At 39.0% G+C, this 21267-nt stretch overlaps 1 protein-coding gene across 1 annotated transcript in view; it reads right to left on the minus strand.

Annotated features, from left to right (window-relative positions):
- CFAP58 (cilia and flagella associated protein 58) overlaps positions 1–21267 on the minus strand; it is a 65178-nt gene that overhangs the window by 37061 nt on the left and 6850 nt on the right. The window contains exons 3-11 of the mRNA XM_059477104.1: positions 19735–20061; positions 17943–18224; positions 12914–13050; positions 11047–11203; positions 8819–9013; positions 6549–6686; positions 4319–4478; positions 4001–4083; positions 2675–2866 (exon numbers count right to left, since the gene is read on the minus strand). Of these exons, the coding sequence (XP_059333087.1) occupies positions 2675–2866; positions 4001–4083; positions 4319–4478; positions 6549–6686; positions 8819–9013; positions 11047–11203; positions 12914–13050; positions 17943–18224; positions 19735–20061 (1671 nt within the window). The remainder of the gene's footprint in view (positions 1–2674; positions 2867–4000; positions 4084–4318; positions 4479–6548; positions 6687–8818; positions 9014–11046; positions 11204–12913; positions 13051–17942; positions 18225–19734; positions 20062–21267) is intronic.

Raw genomic sequence — 21267 nt, forward strand, 5'->3', positions numbered from 1 at the left:
ATTCATCATTTTTCCTCTATTCTCATAGCTCTATTATTTGTACACTTCAAGTGGTGCTGTCCTTACTTGCTTATCCTTTTTTGACCACTCCAGGAAGTGCTGCCATGGCCTTAGTGATATGTCTATTGAAGAACAGGTTTGCCAAAAGATTATGTGAATTTAAAAAAGGAAACTTATCTTTTAATTTTCCTGGATAGGTAGTTAACTGCACACTCAGCATTTTAAGAGGGTTTATTTGAAAAAAGCCAACATATTAAAAACTGGTTTTGGGACTCCTCAGAAAACATAGCCAAAGAACAGTTCAGATGGAACTGGAAGGTATCAGTGAAAATTTCACTACCTCCTTTTCAGCAGCCTAAACCTCGCACAGAGAAACCAGTATTTTATAATTTAAGAATTTCAATTCAAAAAGGAAAAATATCTGCTAAAAGTTGTACCCAATAATACAGGCTACATAACAAAGAGCAAGAAACAGATGCTGTTACTTACTTGTGCTGGTTAATCTAGAAGTAAGACTTTTCAACAAGTGGCAGTGACTTGAAAATAAGCAGTCAGCCAAGGCAATAGTTAGAGGAGGAAATCATGCACAAACTCTCACCCTAAAAATATTTTACTGTTGTGTATATGATTTTGTTGACTCTGTTTATCAGTTAATAGTAAATTATTGTTGTCACAATATACAGAGTATTACCATACAATTTCAGAAAGCTTTAAGCATTTGCGCTAACAGAGTAACACCATACCACACCAGAAGGCTTCAGGCATCTGCCCATACAGAGTAACATCCCATCACTTCAGAAGGCTGCTCCCCTTGTTCTTCAGCCAAATCTTTTTTACCCTCATGTTCATGCACTGCTCCTGTGTGCCCTCTGCTCCCTTTGGTGGTTGATCAGTGCCCCTGGGCACTCCATGGCTCGTTGCTGTCAGTGCTGCTCACCTGCTGCTCACAGCTGTGCCCATTGGGGATGGGGCTCTGCCAGAGCCCCACTCCAAATCCCCACAAACTGTGTGATGTGGTAAATGATGATTTTGAAAGATGAATTCTGCAGCTCTGTAGAGTATGTGCTGCTATAAATAGCCAGGCAGCTTTCAGAGCCAGAATAGCTACATCTCTTAGCTACATCTCTTTTTCAGCTCTTATGCAATTCCAAAGGTGGGGTGCAACTTCCTGCAAAACCAGGTTGGTAGCAAAAGGTGAGAGAAGAGCACTGACTGGCCATAGCCTTACTACCATCAGTAGCTCATTCCCCACCAGCTGTGAAATGACTTCTGTAGTTTTGACACAGCTTCTCAAGTCTGAATAGGTCAAACAGTGAACCTAAATATTACCTATTTACATAACAATCCTGATCCTATGTTGTCCTACCCTGCATTTGGACTTGAAGGACAAGACTGCTCTCTCACATACCCCCGTGCTCAAAACTGTTCTTGCTGCTCTTCACCTATAAGCAGAGTCAGGAACTGCCCCTTTGGTGATCCAAGGAAGCCTGCCAGTCCTTTGGAAAGCTGCAGTCACTGCAGGCATCATTATACAAACAGCTCTAGTGTCATAAGCCATTTACTGAGTCTCTGCCTTATAAGAAATGATAGAAAATTTACACCCAAAGTGGCAGGGGGAGAAAAGAAAAAGTAAGCAAACAAACATTTGTCATTCTTACCCTCAAAATACTATGGGCAGCCCCAAATAGAATTAAAAGAAAGAGCCTTGTAGTTCTGAGTGTTATGAATTACTCTCTGGCCCTAGCTTACAATGTTCTTAACTCACATCTACACTGTTAGAAATGCACTATGAGGGAAAGAAGTAAAATATGACTTTGCAACAAAGACAAATCTCACTTTTGTGGAATATTATTTACAAGGAAATGACAAGAGGTATTCCAGGCAATGGAGCATACACCACTCTAAAATGATTTAAAAGCCCCTGGTCAAATGAAGTTGGAAGGATAATTTTACTGTGAAAAGATAGCAAATAATTTTTGAGTTGAAACTGCTTCGAAGCTAATCCCAGTAAATCAATGAGTTCCTTGGAGGGCTCTCCAATGTGATACTCAGCAATTAATGGAACATGTTAAAAACATGTTCCTGATTTTACTTCACCAGTAATAAAGTTATACATAATAATGGGCAGCAGGAAACACGGATTTTATGCCTCTGCAGCTGCTCCTGGAAAACTTGTTTTGCAATCTATTTTGAACATGCTGAACTGTTTTCACATAGGAAGTAAGCCTTCAAAATGTTAAGTACCTCACAAATATGTTGAGCACTGTTAGGTCTCCCTGGCCTGGATTTTAGGACAGTGGTCATTTGCAAGATAAGGTCCTTTGCAGATAGGGCAATCAAAGTGTAATTTCCAAGTGCATATGAGTTTCAATTGTGGGACTCATGTATAAGAAGTCAAGAGGCCTTGGTTGGAACTCCAGTAATGGCAATACATGGCTGGACTCCAAGTCTCTCACAGAATTACCAAGTTTCTCTTCCATTGATAAGGTTTCCCTAGAGAGAGCTGAAGCAGTAGCAGACAACATGCACTGACACCAAGAAATATTTGTACATTGTATTGAAGACCACCAATCCAAGCTTTCTCCCACTGGCATGTTAGGAAAATTGATGTATCATGTTCACAGTTCTGAGAGTAAGACAGGAAAGAACCCCTTGCACAAAGAGCTGTTCCTACCTTCTCTTTCAGCTCACTCAATTCCTTGATGAAACTCTCTCTCTCCTTCTCCAATTGGTAAATAATTTTCCTTTGTTTCTGAGCTTCTATTTTACAATCTTGGATTTCTGTCTCCAAGTTCTGTTTTGACTGTTCATGGAACTTCATCAAATCGATCTGCTTCTGATTAGCATTTGCAGCCTTGATCAAGTTCTAAAGGGAACAAAAATTAATGAGTCTTGAGCTGAAAATGCAACACTGTTACCACCATGACAAAAGCATGTCATTGTCAAAGCGGATTATGGACTTTTCAATGTTATCATTCCTTATCTAATTTGTTCAGTTGAAATACTTGAACCTTAAATCTGATCTGAAAAAAACCCAAAATCTCTAGCACAGCTGCTAAATAGAGCTCTTTCTGATTTCGTTAAAACACTAGTGTATGCATTACAAAAAATAAAATTGACAGGATTGTTTACAAGTGGATATAACTAATGACTGGAAAATCCTTACCAGCTTAAAGGCATTTTGATTGTAAAGCATGCCAACAGCCAGTAACATTAAAGCCACATACACTTCTTTCTCATGTCTTCAATACAAAGTTCAAGCTTGAAATTAACCAAGCTTACTTTAAAATTTTGCATAAAGATTAAACAGAAAACATCAACATATAATCTTTACAAAATCAGCTTCCTGGTCCCACTTTAAAATTTCCTGCCCTATACAAAACAAATGTTTTTAAGCTGTCAAATCAGAGCCTCTGCTAGATTCAAGACACAGGACAGTAAATCTACACTAAATAAAGCACGTCAGAAATCATCTTTTAGCACTGAATTTAGTAGATAACATTTCAGGTCTGCCCATAAACCTGAGATGCTATACTGCAGTACAAGAACCTTGGGCTGATGGGAAACAATGAGAAATCAGATCTAACAGCAAGGATTACTACTCAACCAACCTGCCAAGCTGCTGCAAGTGTATCAACACTCTGGTTCTCTTCTCTTAGCAAACACTCAGTTTGCCTAGATTAGTACCAAACTTCATAAGATACAGAGTAAAAGATCTGTGTAAAAACAGATATAGCAAACTCTCCGGATACCAAATAATGCGTTTGCAGTTTGAAGTCCCTGATGGTTTATACATTAAAACTTGGAAACCTTCTGTGTTTTTATGGATACTAGCATTATTTCAGTGCACAGGAAAGTAGTTTGTACAGCTGCTTAAGGAAATCTGAAGGCTTTAACTTACCTTATGAATTCTACATTTCTGTGTTGATGTGAATGTTTAAGCTACAGGCATTTAATTCTCAAGCTGTGAGGCTTATCAATATGACCAAAGCAAACTCACCTGGTTTAGCATATCCCTTTCCCTCACAAGCCCATCTATGGCTCTCCTGTCAGTATCTGCCTGCTTTTTGCCTGTCTCCAACTCTAGAGAAAAAGAGAAAAGACAGTGAATTCTCTGTTCAAATTGTACAGATGTTAAAAATGCAGATGTCCACAATTTAGTGGACTTTTTTTAAAGCCTCGACATTACATAACCAGTTCAAGTAGTTTTGAACAGGTTTTACAACCCTATGTATTAGCTGATGCTAATGCTTATTGGGTACCTAGAATAACTTGAAAGAACTCAGAAAACAGATCCACCTATCTCTTTGGCACCTACCTTTCTCCAGTCTGATTATTTGATTTTTTAGAAGGCTTTTTTCATTTTCTGCATCAACTTTTTGTTCCTCTGCAGTGCGCAGCTTATTCTGGAGAACATCTCTCATTTTGCTCAGCTTTGAAATTTCGAGGCTCATATGAGCAGATTCATCCTCTATCTCCTACAGAATAGCAACAGGGAAAGGGGAGAGAAAGCATCCACAGAAAGAGGGAAGAAAATGCTTTTTTATTTGGTGTACACTTACTCCATGAAACTCAGTAAGAAAACATGTAAGTGCTGTGGGTCAGCTGCAGAAAGATAATTAGCTAACTGAAAAATATTTAATATAATTTAAACAAAGCCAGCTTGGGAAATGAAAATGATAATCAAATCTTACACTTTAGGGCTAAAGATGATCAACAAAGAACCTCGAGCTGCAAACTTCACACAGCACTACCCAATTAGTCCAGTAGATTAAAAACAGGCAGATCTATTTTCATTTGAAGTACTAGGCACAGTGATTGTGATGAGAAAGAGATCTGTAGTGTGGTCTGATTGCATGTCCCTAAATAGCAGGTATGTATTATCCCCATCTCTTTTATAATCTATGGCTTTAAAGAAAAGGCAAAATCCAGAGTCTGTCTCATTTACTATACAATAGAGGAAAAAATAATCAATCAAAATACTGCATGACTGGTTACTGGGAAACAACCAATAATCACAACAGCAATCAGTCTTTTTCCTTTTAAGAAGTATAACTTTGTACAATTCAGTGCCACTGCGAGGTTTTACAGTCATCACAGACTACAGTGTTCCACTTACAGCCTCAGATACTGATTCTGTGGGAAGGGGAATCCTGCTATGAAGCATCCTCTGGGAGAATGGAAATCTCCTCAGTTCTCACTGACAATAAGCTTCAAGAGGTTTAAGAGTAGTTTGACAATTCACATTGCCCAGCACACTGCAGGATAGTATTGCAGGCACAATCCCTACAAAACCTGCAGCCCAGATCATGACTAGGGCTCTTAACCTTTAGCAGCTGGCTTAACTGCTAACTGGGCAGTATCTTCTATTTTTTTGTTCCCAGAAGTCCTTGAGCATGACTCTGAAAGTTCCATCAACTTTTCCTGAAATCAGGATAAGATCATAGAAACAAAATCCTCTGACACTCCAAAGTCTCAGATGTAAGTCATATTTGTAAAGTTTTAAATAATGATGGCATTGGTAATGATAAAACTGGATCATCTGGAAAAGACAGTAATTTGTTTTTCAAATAAGTAAGAAAAATAACCTTCAGCTTGACTAATAAAATACAACAGAAAGAAACCTCCTATCATCCTTCATTAAGGATCCAAATCAGAACCATCCATGTCATATCAGTTGTGAACTGAGCTTTTAATCTGTCAGGGCTTAGTTTCTATCAGACTAACAACAAACAAGCTTTTTATTTAGGTGAATTAGTTATATACAGTAAAACTCAAGAAGATAATTTTCTACCTGAATTTTCTAATGTTTACTGTTTTAACCCCAATGGTGACACAAAATGCAAGATATGGTAAATAGCACAATAGCATCCAACATCTATACATTACCCTTTGTCAAGTGCTCTCAAAATACCCTAATAAGAATATGCAGGAATCCTTTAATTGCTCCTCAACAGAAACTCATCTGCTTCTGAGTTGTATAAAATTACTGTTGAGTAATGTGAAGTCAGGCAACAAAACCATTTAGATCTGAAAGTAAACACCATCTTGGTTATTTATATTAACTTTCTCAATCGATACTGGGGGGGAAGAAATTTTAGTGTTGAAAGCAATTCCTTTCAGTGGAAACTATCCAGGACACCATTATTATAATTTATAACCATTTTTCAATGGATTTTGGCAAAATTCAAATTACATTAATCATTGTAAGAAAATCATTCCTCTTATTTGAAGATCTCAGGATTGAAAAGAGTCCCCATGTTTGTGACCGCCCATCCTTTATGAACAGAGTGTTTAACATTTTGGTTCATGTGTTTTATGAAACAACTCCTCCAGGAGAACAGGTGCTACCATGTCAGATGAGAGGGTTGGAGACTACCTGCCATAGAAAGAATGGTATCAGCAGATCTTTTCCTAAAAACTACTCATGTTTCCTCCAAAACTACCTGTGGGGAACTATCAGGACAAGAACTGGAGTCATCCCTGTCCCAAGTGGTAAGATTTCATTGGAATTATACAGCTCGTAGGATGAACCTTCTGGAACTTACTTTCAGTTGTGCTGTCTTCTTACCAATGTCCTTCATCACATCATCAAGCATTGCAGTCTGCTGCTCATTGTCTTGTGAGAGCTTTTGATATTTCATCTTCAATTGCTCAAGTTCCTTACCAGCTTTTTCATTCAAGGTCTGTTAGATTAAAGAACAATCCTATTAATTCTTCTAAATCTCATCACAATACCTATGTACACCTGAAGACCAAACCTTCCTGCTACCCAGGAAACAAAAGCTGCTGCAGATTGTTGTCTGCTTAAAAACCAGCCCTCACTGTTGATGAAATTACTAATATTACTAAATATGATACATGGTCATAATGACATGGAAAAATCATAATGTCTAATGAACAACAGATCCAGTGCAATTTTTTTTCTGGAAGCTTAGCAGGTATTTATTGCAAGTGGTAAATAGATACTTTACCTCTTGTTAGGCATCTGGCAACCATCACATAATACAGCTTGCTACATACAATTACTGAAAATGAGTATGAGATTCAAATCACTTCAATCAGCAGAGGGCAGGGAAGCTCTGTTTTATGAGCAAGCATCCTACATTAATGTGCTGATAACATTTCTCTGGGTACATGGTTTGCTGAGACAAGGACAAAAGCATTCTGCTCTTTAATTTGTCTTCAGTTAAACATATGGAATAGTGGGTTTGTGTCTTCTATACAGAACATATATTTCAATACTGGAGCTAACAGATTTATCTTCTGCTGGATGGAAATTTCCTTGCAGGTATTACATATATAAATGAGGAAACAGCCATCATATTTTTCCCTCCTGATGAAGTCATTATATTTTGCTCCTTTAAAAACATTAAAGGAAGAGAAGTAGAACCTAGTGTAAAAACAAGGAATACTCCTTTTTACATTGCAAATGTCAGGATAACACTGTTTCAGGCAACCCTTTATTGAGTCTTGAACAGGGGTGGGATAAAGCTTATAGCAGCTGTATCCAACCATTTTCAATGTCATGCAAAAAAGGGTGTTTCATTAGAAATTTCTTATAAAATAAGAATAAGAATAAAAGAATAGCAGGTATTACAGCAACTATTCAACTGAGACAATAACCTGATGAAATTGCAGTAGCTGTCTTACCTTCTTTTGAAGATTTCTACCCTGACCCTTGCAGAGTTGGATAGCCTGTGTTTTGGACAGACTTCAAGCAAAAGACCATTTAGGGCATTCACAGACACCTTCAAGCCAGCACAGGCAAGGAAGACAATGCAAAAGTCTGGTTAATTAGCCCACACACAGCACTTTATGTGAGCTCATATTTTCCAGGACAGTTTGGATAATTGAATGACCCTAAAATCTACACTTTGAAAGCCTGGAAAAGACTATAAAAAGGAAGAAGAATGGAACAAAACCAGTATACACAATGTGATTGCCATGGCAGATGATGGAGCTGCCCTCAAAAGCTGCATCAAATCAGTGATATTCAGAAAATTAATCCAGTCTTCTCTCTATCTCTTTTCTGAGTATTTTAGTAAGACTTTGTGTTGACTAAAAATTGGCACAGACCTCTACCTTCTCAAATTCAGGGACCAGAAGCGAAGAAAAAGCTATAAAAGTTATAAATTTACAAGATACACACAACTCACAAGGAAGTTTCCCTTGAGGTAGGACTGGTTTACAGTGATGAGATCTCCCCTGCCATTTACTGAAATTGCTTCTCTGAGAGTTTCTCAAAGTCAGGGGAAATGGACTGAAAACCTGAAAATTCACACACTTGCAGAACACTATGTTAGGACGTGTCCAGATAATGTTTTTAGAAACAGAATGAGGAAATCAATCAAAAAGGTTTATGAAGACAGTTCCTTGCCCTTTCACAGGCTGGAGAGGCAGATAAAAATTATTTTCAAAAAGAAGAAAGAAGGGATGGAGGTAAAATTATTTTACCAATGCCACTAGACACAATCAATAGCAAAGCTGGCAATATAGTCAGAAGTCCAAGCTGGCAGTCTCCTGCTCCTATAGATCATCCATGTTCTTCACAGATTGTGTCTCATTTGCTGTGATTTTTCAAGATGAACAATATCATTGTGATCCACTACTGACTTCTGTGAGAAATCTCTCTGAAATCTGTCAGCAAGCTTTACATACTTATTTATTAGTAAAGTAATATTTATATAACACTGTTTATTAAAATTTAATAACTTACTCTCCCTCCCTCTCTTTTCAGAAAATTCCATTTTCTTCTTAATTACAGATTTTACTCTAATCTTAGACCTGATAAACAGCAGTGTGCCATGTACCCTACCTTCTGCTCTTTAAGATTATTTTCTATTTTCAGTTGTTCCTCTTTGTCATTCTCTATTTGTTGCTGTAACTTCTGGACCTCAGCTTGCTTCTTATCCATTTCAGCTTGAAGATTTTTCAGCTCAGTCTCCACTTTTTCCTTCTTTCGCATCTCTCGTAACTCCTCGGTTTGACGCAGCTGGATGTCTTGCTGAAGCTATAATAATAGAGAAGAAAACAATTTTAAATTCTGCTGCCTTTTACTCAGGAAAACAAGTCCTCTCACCTCTCTGATTCTCCTTGATTTTAAAAACAAGAGCTTCTATATTACTGCAACCATCACTGTATGCCAGATCTTCTCAGAAGTAATTATGTTTTCTAATGGTTGAACAAAAAATTATTCTGCATGAGGGCCCTATTTATTGATGACAAAAATTTGTTAAACACCAGTCAGTTCAACTAGACAGAAGTACAGTCTGATACAGTCCAAACATAAAAGCATTCCTCTGGAGATGCAGTGGCATAAATGTCTTTACTGTTATAAGCTACTTGCAAAGTGGTACTTTCTCAATGCAGCATTAAAATTAATTGGGGCTTTATGCTGTATTGCAAGGATTTTTCTTTTTATTATTTTCTCTGACTAGCAGAAACACTTATTATATTGATATTAAAGGAAAGAGAGAGATGTTAGACCAGTATTCATTTTCTCAACTGCTCTCAATTTTTCTACTCTCCAAGTTCCTATGTGAGAACTCTGAAAGAGGAAATTTTTCTCATATTTAATAGACTTTTTTGTGAGTCCTGCTCTCTCACTCCACAAAAATTTGATGGAGCAGAATCAGCAGAGAGGAGACACAGGGGGCTGATCCATATGGAAATATTCGGTTCAGCCAGGGACCAGCAATTGAAAGATGTTCTTTGCTTAAGGATTCCTCCCCCTCTGAGCCCACAGATGAAAAGTTGCCAGAACTAACTGGATCTTCAACAGGATCTTCAAAGAGACATTGTCATTTAAGCAGTCTGAAGTGGAGAATAATTTCATACTGGAAGAATGGGAGGTGATTACAAATGCTGTAACAATTCTGTAAAATTAAGGGTTGATGAAGTGAGTATCAGAAGATTAAGGCTGCCAAGATTCAACAAGTTTTGACTCTTTTCTCTCATGCCCACAATGCTGTCAGAAAAACAAAGATTTTATATTCTCTTGTACATTACCAGTCATCTTCTTTATAAATAGCAACAATTTCTGTGCATGAAACCTAGACTGATCATTACTTTCCTATTTGTAATTTATAAAAAACTGTAAGCCAAATGCTCCTTCTATCTCTTGTCTGTTCATTGTTTAAGTGTGATTTTCTACTCTTCCTTTCTCCAGGTGTCTTGCTCCAGCCCCAATTTATATTCTGCTTTAATTCTTTAATTTCTCATTATTATGCTTATATATTTGATATATCAGAGTTCTGTATGCCATGTTTCATCTTTTTCTACCTTCCATTCAGTGGCTATTCCTCTGATCCTCAGACTTGTCTATCTCTAGCTGCTCTATACATTTCAAGAAAGCCATACATATTGATCACAAAGAACAACTGTCTATTCAGATGGTCAGAAATATAGAAAGCCTAACTTCATGTAAAGCTGAGATGGAGTATGACTGCTCTCTACAGACAATTGTGTGGTGGAAAAATTAAGTGGAAAAACAGTAAACCAGAATCAGAGTAAAGAAGAAAGTAAGAGGTACCTAACTATGGAAAAAGCAAAAATCTGGAAAAGGCTTCCCATTAAGGAGAGAAAATAACTTCATTATTTTTAAGCCAGATTTTGATACATTCTTAAGAATGATGGTGTCTCACAATATGGCAACCACTGCCAACAGCAAGGGACCAAGAACCTCCATTCCAGGTCTATGTTCTAAGTGTCTCTTTTGAGGCATAAGGATTTACAATACAGAAAACATCCCATTTCTTCAGCATTAAAGATGATTACAATTCACAAAAAACAACCTTGGCCTCAGTGGGATATTGGGAAGCTGTGGAAGCAGCTGGTACATGACAATACACTTTGCAAAGAACATAGCCTAAAACACAGAAAAATATTAAAGTCATTCACGGCAAAGTCCACTCAGAGCACTCCTGAAAATGTTTAAGATGCAAAACAACAGCTAGTAGCATTCTAGTCACTGGAGATCAATTGTAAGTGTGGAGAAAGGCTGAGGGCAAAGCCTAAAATCACCATCTGGTGATCAGTACAGACCTGCAGAACAGATTGCTCTGCCTCATTTTTTTCCTTTTCTGTTTCCTGCTGCTGCTCTGTGATTGCAGTGAGATCTTGACGTAACTCCACAATTTCTGACAACAGTCGGTCTCGCTCTTCTGTTACCGTTTCTTGAAGTTTTAGCAAATCCTCAACACTGGAAGCAAGGAAATAATAGTCAAGCAGTGTCACAGGCCATTTCTGTTCTTCCTCCTATGCCAGACAAAGACTTTTGTGACAAAGAGGAGTTGAAAAAAATTTTTTTTTTCATTTTAAACTCCTCTGTATGAAGACTGATGGTCAACTGAATTATATGCTTTTATCTACTGTGAACAGAGTCACCATCAGCCAAGTCAAAACTCTTTCTTGTTGTATCACATCCTCATGAGTTTGAATAAACCTTCCATTTCCCAGAAAGGTAACAGGGGAAAAAATTTCCTCTTTTGTTCCCACTGCAAAATTAGTTAGGGACCAAAAATGTTACACTATTGTAACCTGTCTCTCTGCACCTCACCTGACTGGACACCTAACTAGGTTATGTCATACAGTCACATAATGTAAAAAAAAAAAACTGACTCTGTTTTGACACATTTACAACATGAAAGGAAGTCCAAGCATGGGTTCAAGCTCTGTCTTAAAAGCAGTCTAATTGTTCTAAAATATTATTGGGTTTTCAAGGCTGTAATCTGCAAAGGAGTGAGTTAGTCTCATGGCCTTGTCACTGGACAGGGTATTTAAGTGTGGAACTGAGGACAATACAGAGAGAACTTCAAGAAGAAATTGTAAGCCAGCAGCAGCCTGCGCAGAGCTGGAAACAGGAGTGAGGTGTTAGCAAAGTAACAGCTCCTGGCTCTTGCAGGAAAATGCAAAAAGCTAGGGAGAGAAGACTTTAAGGAGAGTTATACTAAGGGGAGGTTGCATGACCAAGGTTTTAGATCCAAGGAAAGCAAGCAGGTCTAGAACATGTCAAGGACAAAAGGTGAAGGATTTGTCATGGACCCAGGTGGTTTATGTGCTGGCATATTCCTTGGAGGGGGAAGTGCCTGAGCACACTGAAGTTTTCGCCACCTGGATACACAGAGTGAAGAGGCAAGCATGTCCCATACATATCCTGCATGCATATTATAAATAAATACCTTAAACAGTGTGAAAATTTCAAGCCATAATCAGGCAGGCCAACCACCAGCAATTTCAGTAGGAAGTGCACAGGCCATAGGGTCAAAACACTTAATAAAATCTTTGAGTTTAACTTAATGTTACAGCATAAGCAGTCTCTGAGGACCTGATACTACAAACAGTAGTTCTGGAGAGCTTCTGAGCAGCTCCAGAGGATGATTATTATGTTCACAATGCAGTGGCTTAGAGGCTGCATCTCAGACTAGGTCCCTCTATGTGTGTTTGGTTAAAAAAACCAAAACATAATCTTGAAAATGTATAAAATACAAACAAGAACACAGACAGTGTTAAAGCCTTATAACAAAGCTAGGAACAGAAGAGAAATCAAGTGTCCTGCCTTCCTGATTTATCTATTTGACCTTGCTGCTGTGAAATGTAAAAATGTTGACAGGATCCTATTCTCAAAGTATGCTGAAGAGTTTGTCAGATAAAACAATATGACACATACTGAGAAAGTGCATAAGATTCATTTTATTTGATCTTTTAGCTTAATCCAACACTGAATGAACTCAGTCAGAGCCTGATTCTGTTACTTACTCACTGCATAAACACACAGACAAATAAATGCGTATTCATGAGAAAAGTAAAAGACAGAAAATATCTATGTTTTCCACAGTGTCTACATGGCTAAACAAGGTATAGAATGATAGAAAATCAGATCAGGCTTTCTCTCTCCCTGAGGAAAACTTACTTGTAATCCTGTCCAGCTCTTTCCTTCATTAAATCATTTAGGCGTGAAATTTCCATTTTTAGTGAGTCAATTGTTTCCTTCGTTTTCTCTTCCCTTTCATGGGCTTTATCCACCATTTTCCAGGCCCTTTCAAGCTCCTAGGAATGAAATGGAAAATAATTACATAAATTAAATTGTGTTTAAAAATAACCATTAATTAGAAATTAATTGCCTTGCACTTTACTTAGTTGAGAAAATAGAATTTTGTGCCTTTTCATGATTAGGTTCACAACAGTCCCCTTCACTTAGTATCTTTTGTTTTGGATGAGGGCATGGACTTTGTGAGGCTTTGATAACATGAGCAGCACCAATATCAGTAAAAATTTACTGACTATTCAGTGCCCACAAAGGTATCCTCTACTTAAATAACTCATGTCTATAGAATTCCTATTAGGACAATGAGCATCCAATTTGATTTGGATGAGAAAAAGATGCTATTCAACTTTTCTTCCTCTTTGTTCATTTTTATCTGTGAGGACTTAGTGTAATTTGATTTCAACTAGTTTTTTAGACACAGCTCAATTCATATGCCAAATTTTAGCACATGGAGTTACTTAAATGACAGATTTGTGTGCCTCTCACAAGCCTAGGGTTTGATACCCACAAACAGGATAAGGGAGGAGGATTCACTTCATTTTATAACTTCCTCTGCCTCTCTCTCCCTTGAAGCAGATCCTTATGATCTGATTCAAAATCACGATTTATTCCTTGCTAGGTTCAAATAAAGCTCCTACCATTTCTGGAATCCTGTGCTAAAAAAAAAAAAGTCTAAATTCAGCAAGTGACTGGACCGGAAGGAAAGTTCCAGAAGTCTCAGTAAATGATGATGATACTACTTTTACACTAGAAGTCCCTGAGCTTCAAATCACAGCATGATGCTCTTTTCTCAGCTGGCTCCTAGCAGAGGTCTGGACTTCATCAACTTGTACAGATCTAGACCCCAACCGTGGCTGTGCAGTTCTACATTAGCTCTAGGGTCTCCCCAAGGAAAGCCAAATAGAAGCATCATCATATCAGGCCATAATATCCTTTCAACTCCTACTTGCATCACATGAAATTGGGGCAGGAAAAAACTACTTTAGAAACCATCTCCACAAGGAAGAAAAGAAAAAAATTTAATTTATATCAAATTGTTTACAAAAATTCTTTATTGTAATTGACATCTCTGTTTGTTCCTAAAAAAAAAAAAAAAAAAAAGCTATTTATTTTAAACTCTAAATTATGACACCTATGTTATGTTATATTGTTAATATATTTATGGAAACCTTACAAATCAAATCTATGTAATATTTAGCTTTTTAATGCCTAAATTAAAAATTCAAACTATAGAACTAGCAGAAGTAACAGGGTACCATATTTTGCTGAATGATAACACAAAATATAACATCTGTAGCCTCTTCAAAATGCAGAGGGAATACATTTCCATTTTATTTATTCAACTAGCTCAGCATATCCAAATTTGAGAAACCATCTGGAACATAAAGATCAGGAATTTTTGCTCTTCCTTTTTATCCACACATACTAATAAAGAGGTAAACAATGAGCTTTCCTTGCTCAGAAATTCTGAAATTACAGTCAATTAAACTCACTACCTACAAACAGTATTTTCATTACATTATAAATTATTTAGTTCAAAATTTAGCCTGAAAAATATGATTTTTCACTTATGTATCAAGCATTTTTAAACAGCTTTATATATAAAATCAACTTTTATGTCATACATTTTGAGTTCTAATCTCCATTCAATGCAGCAATGATCATACATAAAGCATCAAGCATTATCTAACAAATTATAAGTTTTTCATTCATTAATATCTCAGACAAAGAAGCTAAATTCTGAAATTTAAATAAATGCATGTTGGGCTGAAATAATTGCACAAAGACACAGTGTACTTATTGACTAGCAGAGAAACATAAAATATAACTGCAAATAAACATGTTTCAGATTTGTCAACCAGTAAGAGGCAACTACCCTTTCTCTAGAAAAAATGCAAATTGAAAATAAGATTAAAGCTGATTATATACATCAGAGCTTCCTGCTGGCTGATTAGACTGTGATTAAAATTGGTGAATTCAATCATTACGATTGGAGTTTTGCGGAATAGGACTGGGGAATAAAATCAATAAGCTTCTGAAAGGTTTTAGTGGCTTCAGAGAGTCTTTTGTTCTGATGAGTATTTGCAAAAGTGATCTCTTTTGTCAATAAGACCATTCAGATAAGCACTGATTTCAGGTTATCCTAAGCTGTGCTTTTTGAACTTTATCTTTGGCCTGTAAAAACTTGTATTGAATTTGTATTGATAATACAAATTTTTATCAATAGAGTAAGAAGACAGGGGTGATGGCCATGCTAATAAGCAAAATCTAAATAAGAATTTTCTACAGACTTGAGCATCAGCAAAACTGAGCTTCATTGTAGCTGCTCCTTGGTTGTGTCTTCTGCTGTAAGAGTGGATCAATAGATCTGTTATTTTCAGAAGTAAAAAGGAGAAAAATTTTGATGATGGAAGTCTTCATAGAGGAAATATTCACATTATTATTCAGTGTGAGAGATTGCAGTGTGTCAGCAACACGGGGTGATTGCAGTACAAGATAGGCAGGTAATGCATGGCAGTCTGCTGCATAATTAAAGGGAGCACCCTGAATGTTTGCTGTTAGAATAATTCAAAAATCTCTGGAGAAGTACTGAACACTGGAACTTGTGAAGCAGAACTTATGAAGTGTGACTGCTTTACTTTGCTTTCATTAAATACCCCAAAAGATCACATCAGTTTCATTGCTCAGAAACTGAGAATTAATGAAACGTTTTCTTATTATATTGGATTGATACGCCTGGAAATTGAAAATTTGGCAATTTCAAGCAGGGCAGTACAAGCTCCTATAAATTCCTCTTCTAGAGTACTTCCAGTGCAGACTCATGGATCAGTGTTTCTAGCCATGAAAAATAGAATTGAATTTCCTTCATGATTAGCTTGGCCCTTTGCTCCTTTGATATTACTGTAAACAGCAGATTGTTGTGTCCTGTTTATTAAAACGACAAAACAGATCCTTTAACTGCCACCTGACAGCAGCTATTGATTATCACTGACCCACCTCCTACCAGCCACTGATCTGTGTGCTTAACCCCTGCCCTAAACAAACTCTACTGATTACAAACAGGCTTCACATGGAGAAAAAATTTTCTTCTGCATGTTTTATTTCTTACCCTAATGACCCATCAAGTCACCAAGATGTAGGACCTTAATTTGGAGCAACTATTCCATTTTTACAGTAACTGTTCAATTTTTACAAGAACAGCCCCATCAGGATTCTTTTATGGTTTATAAATAATTAAACTGTGGGACAGATTTTTTGTTTAATTTAGCACTGAAGAATTTCATCTTGGCTACTTTAGCACTTGAACTTCCTTCTCAACACTTAGCTTGGATACATGGGAAACAAATTGTTTGAATGTTCACAAAATTGTAGTGAAATACAACAACTCTTCTAGAACTTTCCTTCAGAAAGAAGAATAATATGGAATATAAAGGGTTTACCAAGCAAAGCCTCAAACAAGACATGAACATTTTAAACAATATCCAAATAATTCCTGAACCTTTAAGAAAAGGACTAATTCTCATAACCAAATTGAAAAAGTATCAGCTATACACGACCCACAGCACACCACTAGAAATGAAATGTCACATCTTGTGCATTGCACATCATTTCTAGCAGGATCATATTGTCAAGCAGCTTTTTCACTAGAAAATCACTTAATGGGTTCAATAGTAGGCAGTATGCTTCAGTCATATCCTGCTTGAGCTTAAAATTAGCTGCTGAAATTGGAAAGGCTCTATTTTCCCAACATTTCCACTCCTCAGTTTTATGACGTTACCGAGACGTCTCCTCAGTTTGGGAATGTCTGGAAGGACCACCACTCCTACTGTTCACACACAGAGTATTTCCATGTGATAGCAAAAAGGAAATTGTAAGGATCACCATGGTTCCTGATGTTCATCTGCCAGGTTTTGATTAGCAGCAGTGAAAATCAACAAGATTTTCCATGCTTTTCTTCCTCCTTGAAGAGGCTTTGGGCATGGGTTTGCAAGCTGCAGCCACAGGATGACAGTGCTGCTATTTATATTTACTCTGAATTTATTTTCTTCATAATTCTAAGGACAAGAAACTCCATTTCAAAGAACTTCTATTTCTGTAGTGCTCAAAAATCACTCTGGATTGCTACACTGACTTTATTTTACTGGAACAAAACACTTTATTGTAAGGCATGGAGGTTTCCCAAATAAGTGCTAAATTAAAGCCTATCTAGGTATCACAAATCTAAGTTTTTAAACCATCTGAATGAAGAAGTTCCACATACAGTCTTAAGATCACTTGGCAGCTTTAGGTTTCTGACAGTGAAAATTCACTGTAAGCCTAAAAACATCAACTGCTTTTAAGGAGCCAAGCACTTTGATTTGACAGAGTTTAAATCAATAATAACAAACAACACATCAGAGTAAATTGGTGAAATCACACTGAAATGCTATATAGGATTCCTTTTCAAAAGCACTGTGAAACATTTATTTATATAAGTTGTCACTTCCTTGGCCTAAAATCCATACTTCAAAAAAAGTAGGGTTTTTTTTTATGTTCTGGCAATAGTTAACATCCAAGCAATCTTTCAAAAGTTATAATGAATCAAAACCAGTACATTAAGTTGAAAATGTGCCATTTTACAGAGGGAAAGCTTAAATAAAAACTTTCAGTAAGTACTTGAAAGGTGACGGAGTTGGTTTAGTGCAAATAAACACAGAAATTGACTAAAACCTGTAAATATACCAGGCTGAGCAAACAAAGCAAAGCAGAGGTTAAACAACTGGAGATGCCACCTCTCTCCTTAATCCTCCAGCTAGCTCTCTACATAAAATCAAGTGTTCTTTCAGGTGCTTTTCTTATTACCACGTTTTTCATTACAATTTCAGATCATACTTCATTCTATTCAAAACTTTACCGACTTCAATGATGATATAGTTTCCTCATCATCATGAGTGATTTTGGTGAGCACAGCTACTTTGGATGACTTCTCCACAAGCTCAGCATTCAGCTTCCTGCATTTCTCCATGAGATGATGTTCATTTTCACGAGACTTCTTCATAATAGCAAGAAGCTTCTCATATTCGACACGGAATTTTTCCAGAGCTTCATCCCTACTCAGTATACTGATGAATTCTTCGGAGTCTTTTTCCAGTGCTTCAAAGGCACTTTCTTCCACATATGGTTTGTCAGACTCTTCCTGAGTGAAATAATAAACAGGAAGAATTTAACATCTCACTTATGACCCCAGAACACAAAAAAGTAATATACTGAGTGTATAACAGCTACTAAGAAATCATGACAAAATTTTCTGTAATAACAGTTCTTTTGCTAGCACATAATATGCATCTTGTAGGCTATTTTTCAAACACATTTCTCCTAATTTTACTGAAATAACTTGTGCTTTACCAGCCAGAGTTCTTATAATTGAGTCCCACAACTGCTTTAAAGACAAGTCTATAAAATACCATAATTGTGATAGTGTTTGAATAATGCATCAATCACTGAGGAAACCCAGTATTTTAGCCCTAATTCTGCCCAGTTCTCTACCCTCTAAAGTCTGATTAGTTCATGATTTCTATCCAGATAGTGCCAGAGACATGCAGACAAGCACGTCTCAAAGCTCCACTGATGCCAACACAATCCAGTCCTCCCTCTGTGGGAAATGCTGCTGTTAAACCTTCCACAGAAGACATTTTTAATCTAGCTCAGTTCTGATGCCAAATCCTTGCAAATGCACCTCTGAGGTGCTCTCACTAGGACAGGGAAGCAGCTCTCCTGTCAGCAGGAAGACCTCAAGGGCAACTTTAATGCTGCAGCCCATGCTCTGGCTGGCATCAAAGAACAGTCTGAGCTGTGAGCTCAAACTTAGTGCATCCCTCCTTCACACCTGCTCTAGGACTCACGGCTTTCTTCTCATTTCATCCTCTCCAAAGCACAGAACCACAAAATGGTTTGGGTTGGAAGGGGCTGTGAAGATCATCTCATTCCAACTCCCTGCCATGGACCCTCCACTAGACCACGTTGCTCAGAGGTCCATCCAACTTGGCCTTGAACGCTTCCAGGGATGGGACATCTGCAACTTCTCTGGGCAACCTGCGCCAGTTTCTTGCCACTCTCACTGTAAAGAATTTTCTCCTAATATCTAATCTAAACGTACTCTCAGTTTGAATCTGCTCCCTTCTGTCCTGTCCTGTCCCCCACTACATGCTCTTGTGAAAAGTCTCTCTCCAGCTCTCTTGTAGGCTCCCTTCAGTAGTTCAGTCTTGATCTTGTTCATGTTTGTGATTGTAAATAGAGTTAAAAGATGAGCAGTAATGAGGGGGGAGGCAGGCCAAGAATTCTACCCACGATCTTATAGGTAGCAGCTACTCCTAAAATATAGGAGTTAGTACTGCCTGGGTACAGGTACAGGACCTAACTGAGCTCTGCTCACACAGGTGACACATAAATGTGGTATATGGCTACAGATGATACACGGGTGGTGTTGTTGGGCTTATCCTGAGGTGCAGCCCTCGTCCCGTCCAGGGGACAGGCAGGGACGGGAGGGGCAGGTCACAGGTTACCTCAGCCATGCTGCCGTCGGGTGGAGGTGGCGGGCTCGGTGCAGAGAGTCGCTGTCGGTGTCAGTGTCAGTGTCAGTGCCGGTGCTGGGGCGGTGCCGGTGCCGGCGGCGGTGCCGGTGCCGCGGGCAGGGGCGGTGCCGGTGCCGATGCCGGGGCAGTGGCGGTGGCAGCCCGGGCCCGCGGCGGTGCCGAGGCCGCTGCTGGCAGCCAAGGCCGCTGGCTGTGGTATCGTAGCAACGGCGGCGGCTGCGGGCGGGGCCGCGCTGGGCCCAGGGCACCGTCAGACACGGGCCCGGCGGCGGCCGTGTACCGGGATGGGCCGGTCACTCCGCTGCCAGAGCGTGTGTGTCCATCTTGCTGCTGAAGTTCGGCCGTCGGGGATTCTAACCAAGGACACCGAGGAATGTTTCCCCTCTGGCCCAAAGGGCTCCCGGAGCAGAGCGGCTGAGCGCGGCCGACAGGGTGGGCCAGCTGGGTCACAGAATTGTTAGGGTTGGACACCCCTGGTGATCAGTCACGGAATGGTTAGGGTTGGACACCTCTGGTGATCAGTCACGGAATGGTTAGGGTTGGACACCTCTGGTGATCAGTCACGGAATTGTTAGGGTTGGACACCCCTGGTGATCAGTCACGGAATGGTTAGGGTTGGACACCTCTGGTGATCAGTCACAGAATGGTTAGGGTTGGACACCTCTGGTGATCACCCAGTCCAACCGCCCTGCCAAGGCACGGACACCCAGATGCAGAAATGTCTCCGGGTGGGTTTTGAATGTTTCCACAGAGGGAGACCTCACGACCTGCCTGAGTGGCCTCTTCCAGTGTTTTGCCACTCTCAATGTAAAGAATTTCTTCCTCGTGTTGAAGTGGAACACCTCGTGGTTTTGTTTATGGCCATTGCTCCTCATCCTGTCGCTGGGCACCGCTGAAAAGAGCCTGGCACCATCCTTTTGGCACCTGCATTTGAAACATTTATATGCATTGATAAGATCTCCTCTCAGTGTTCTCTGTTCTCTCAGACTGAACAGGCCCAGCTCCTGCAGTCTCTCATCATGCAAGAGATGCTCCAGACTCATCATCAGCTTTGTGGCCTCCACTGGACCCTTTCCAGTAGCTCCTTGTCTTTCTTGTCCTGAGTCCACCCAAGGCAGGGTCTTGTGGAAGGCAATAAACAGGGATTTGTGCAGTTTGGGGAAAAAAATCATAGAACCACAGAATACATTGGGTAGGAAGGGACCTTAAAGATCATCTCATTTCCATGCCCACTGCCATAGGCAAGGATACCTTTCCACTATCCCAGGTTGCTTGAGCTCCATCCAGCTTGGGCTGGAACACTTCTAGAGATGGAGCATCGACAACTTATCTGGGCAACCTGTTCCAGTGCCTCATCACCCTCACAGTAAAGAATTTCTTACTGAAATCTAATCTAAATCTACCTGCCTTCAGCTAAAGGCCATTTCCCCTTGTCCTGTCACTACATGCCAAATGGCATTTGGAGCCTGACTTCTGCCATATCATCATGCTTAACTATTCACAGTAGCCTGTCTTTGCATGTGGATGCTTTGGCACAATCCATGGTGCAGGAAAAGGAGAGGCAAGACAGCAGCTCAAGGATCAGCTGCTGCTGTTCTCTCCACTCCCAGCTAACCCCTGAAATGGTGGGGTTTATCTCTCTAAGCA

Source organism: Ammospiza nelsoni, chromosome 8, assembly GCF_027579445.1.
Source record: "Ammospiza nelsoni isolate bAmmNel1 chromosome 8, bAmmNel1.pri, whole genome shotgun sequence".
NCBI classification, from domain to species: domain Eukaryota; kingdom Metazoa; phylum Chordata; class Aves; order Passeriformes; family Passerellidae; genus Ammospiza; species Ammospiza nelsoni.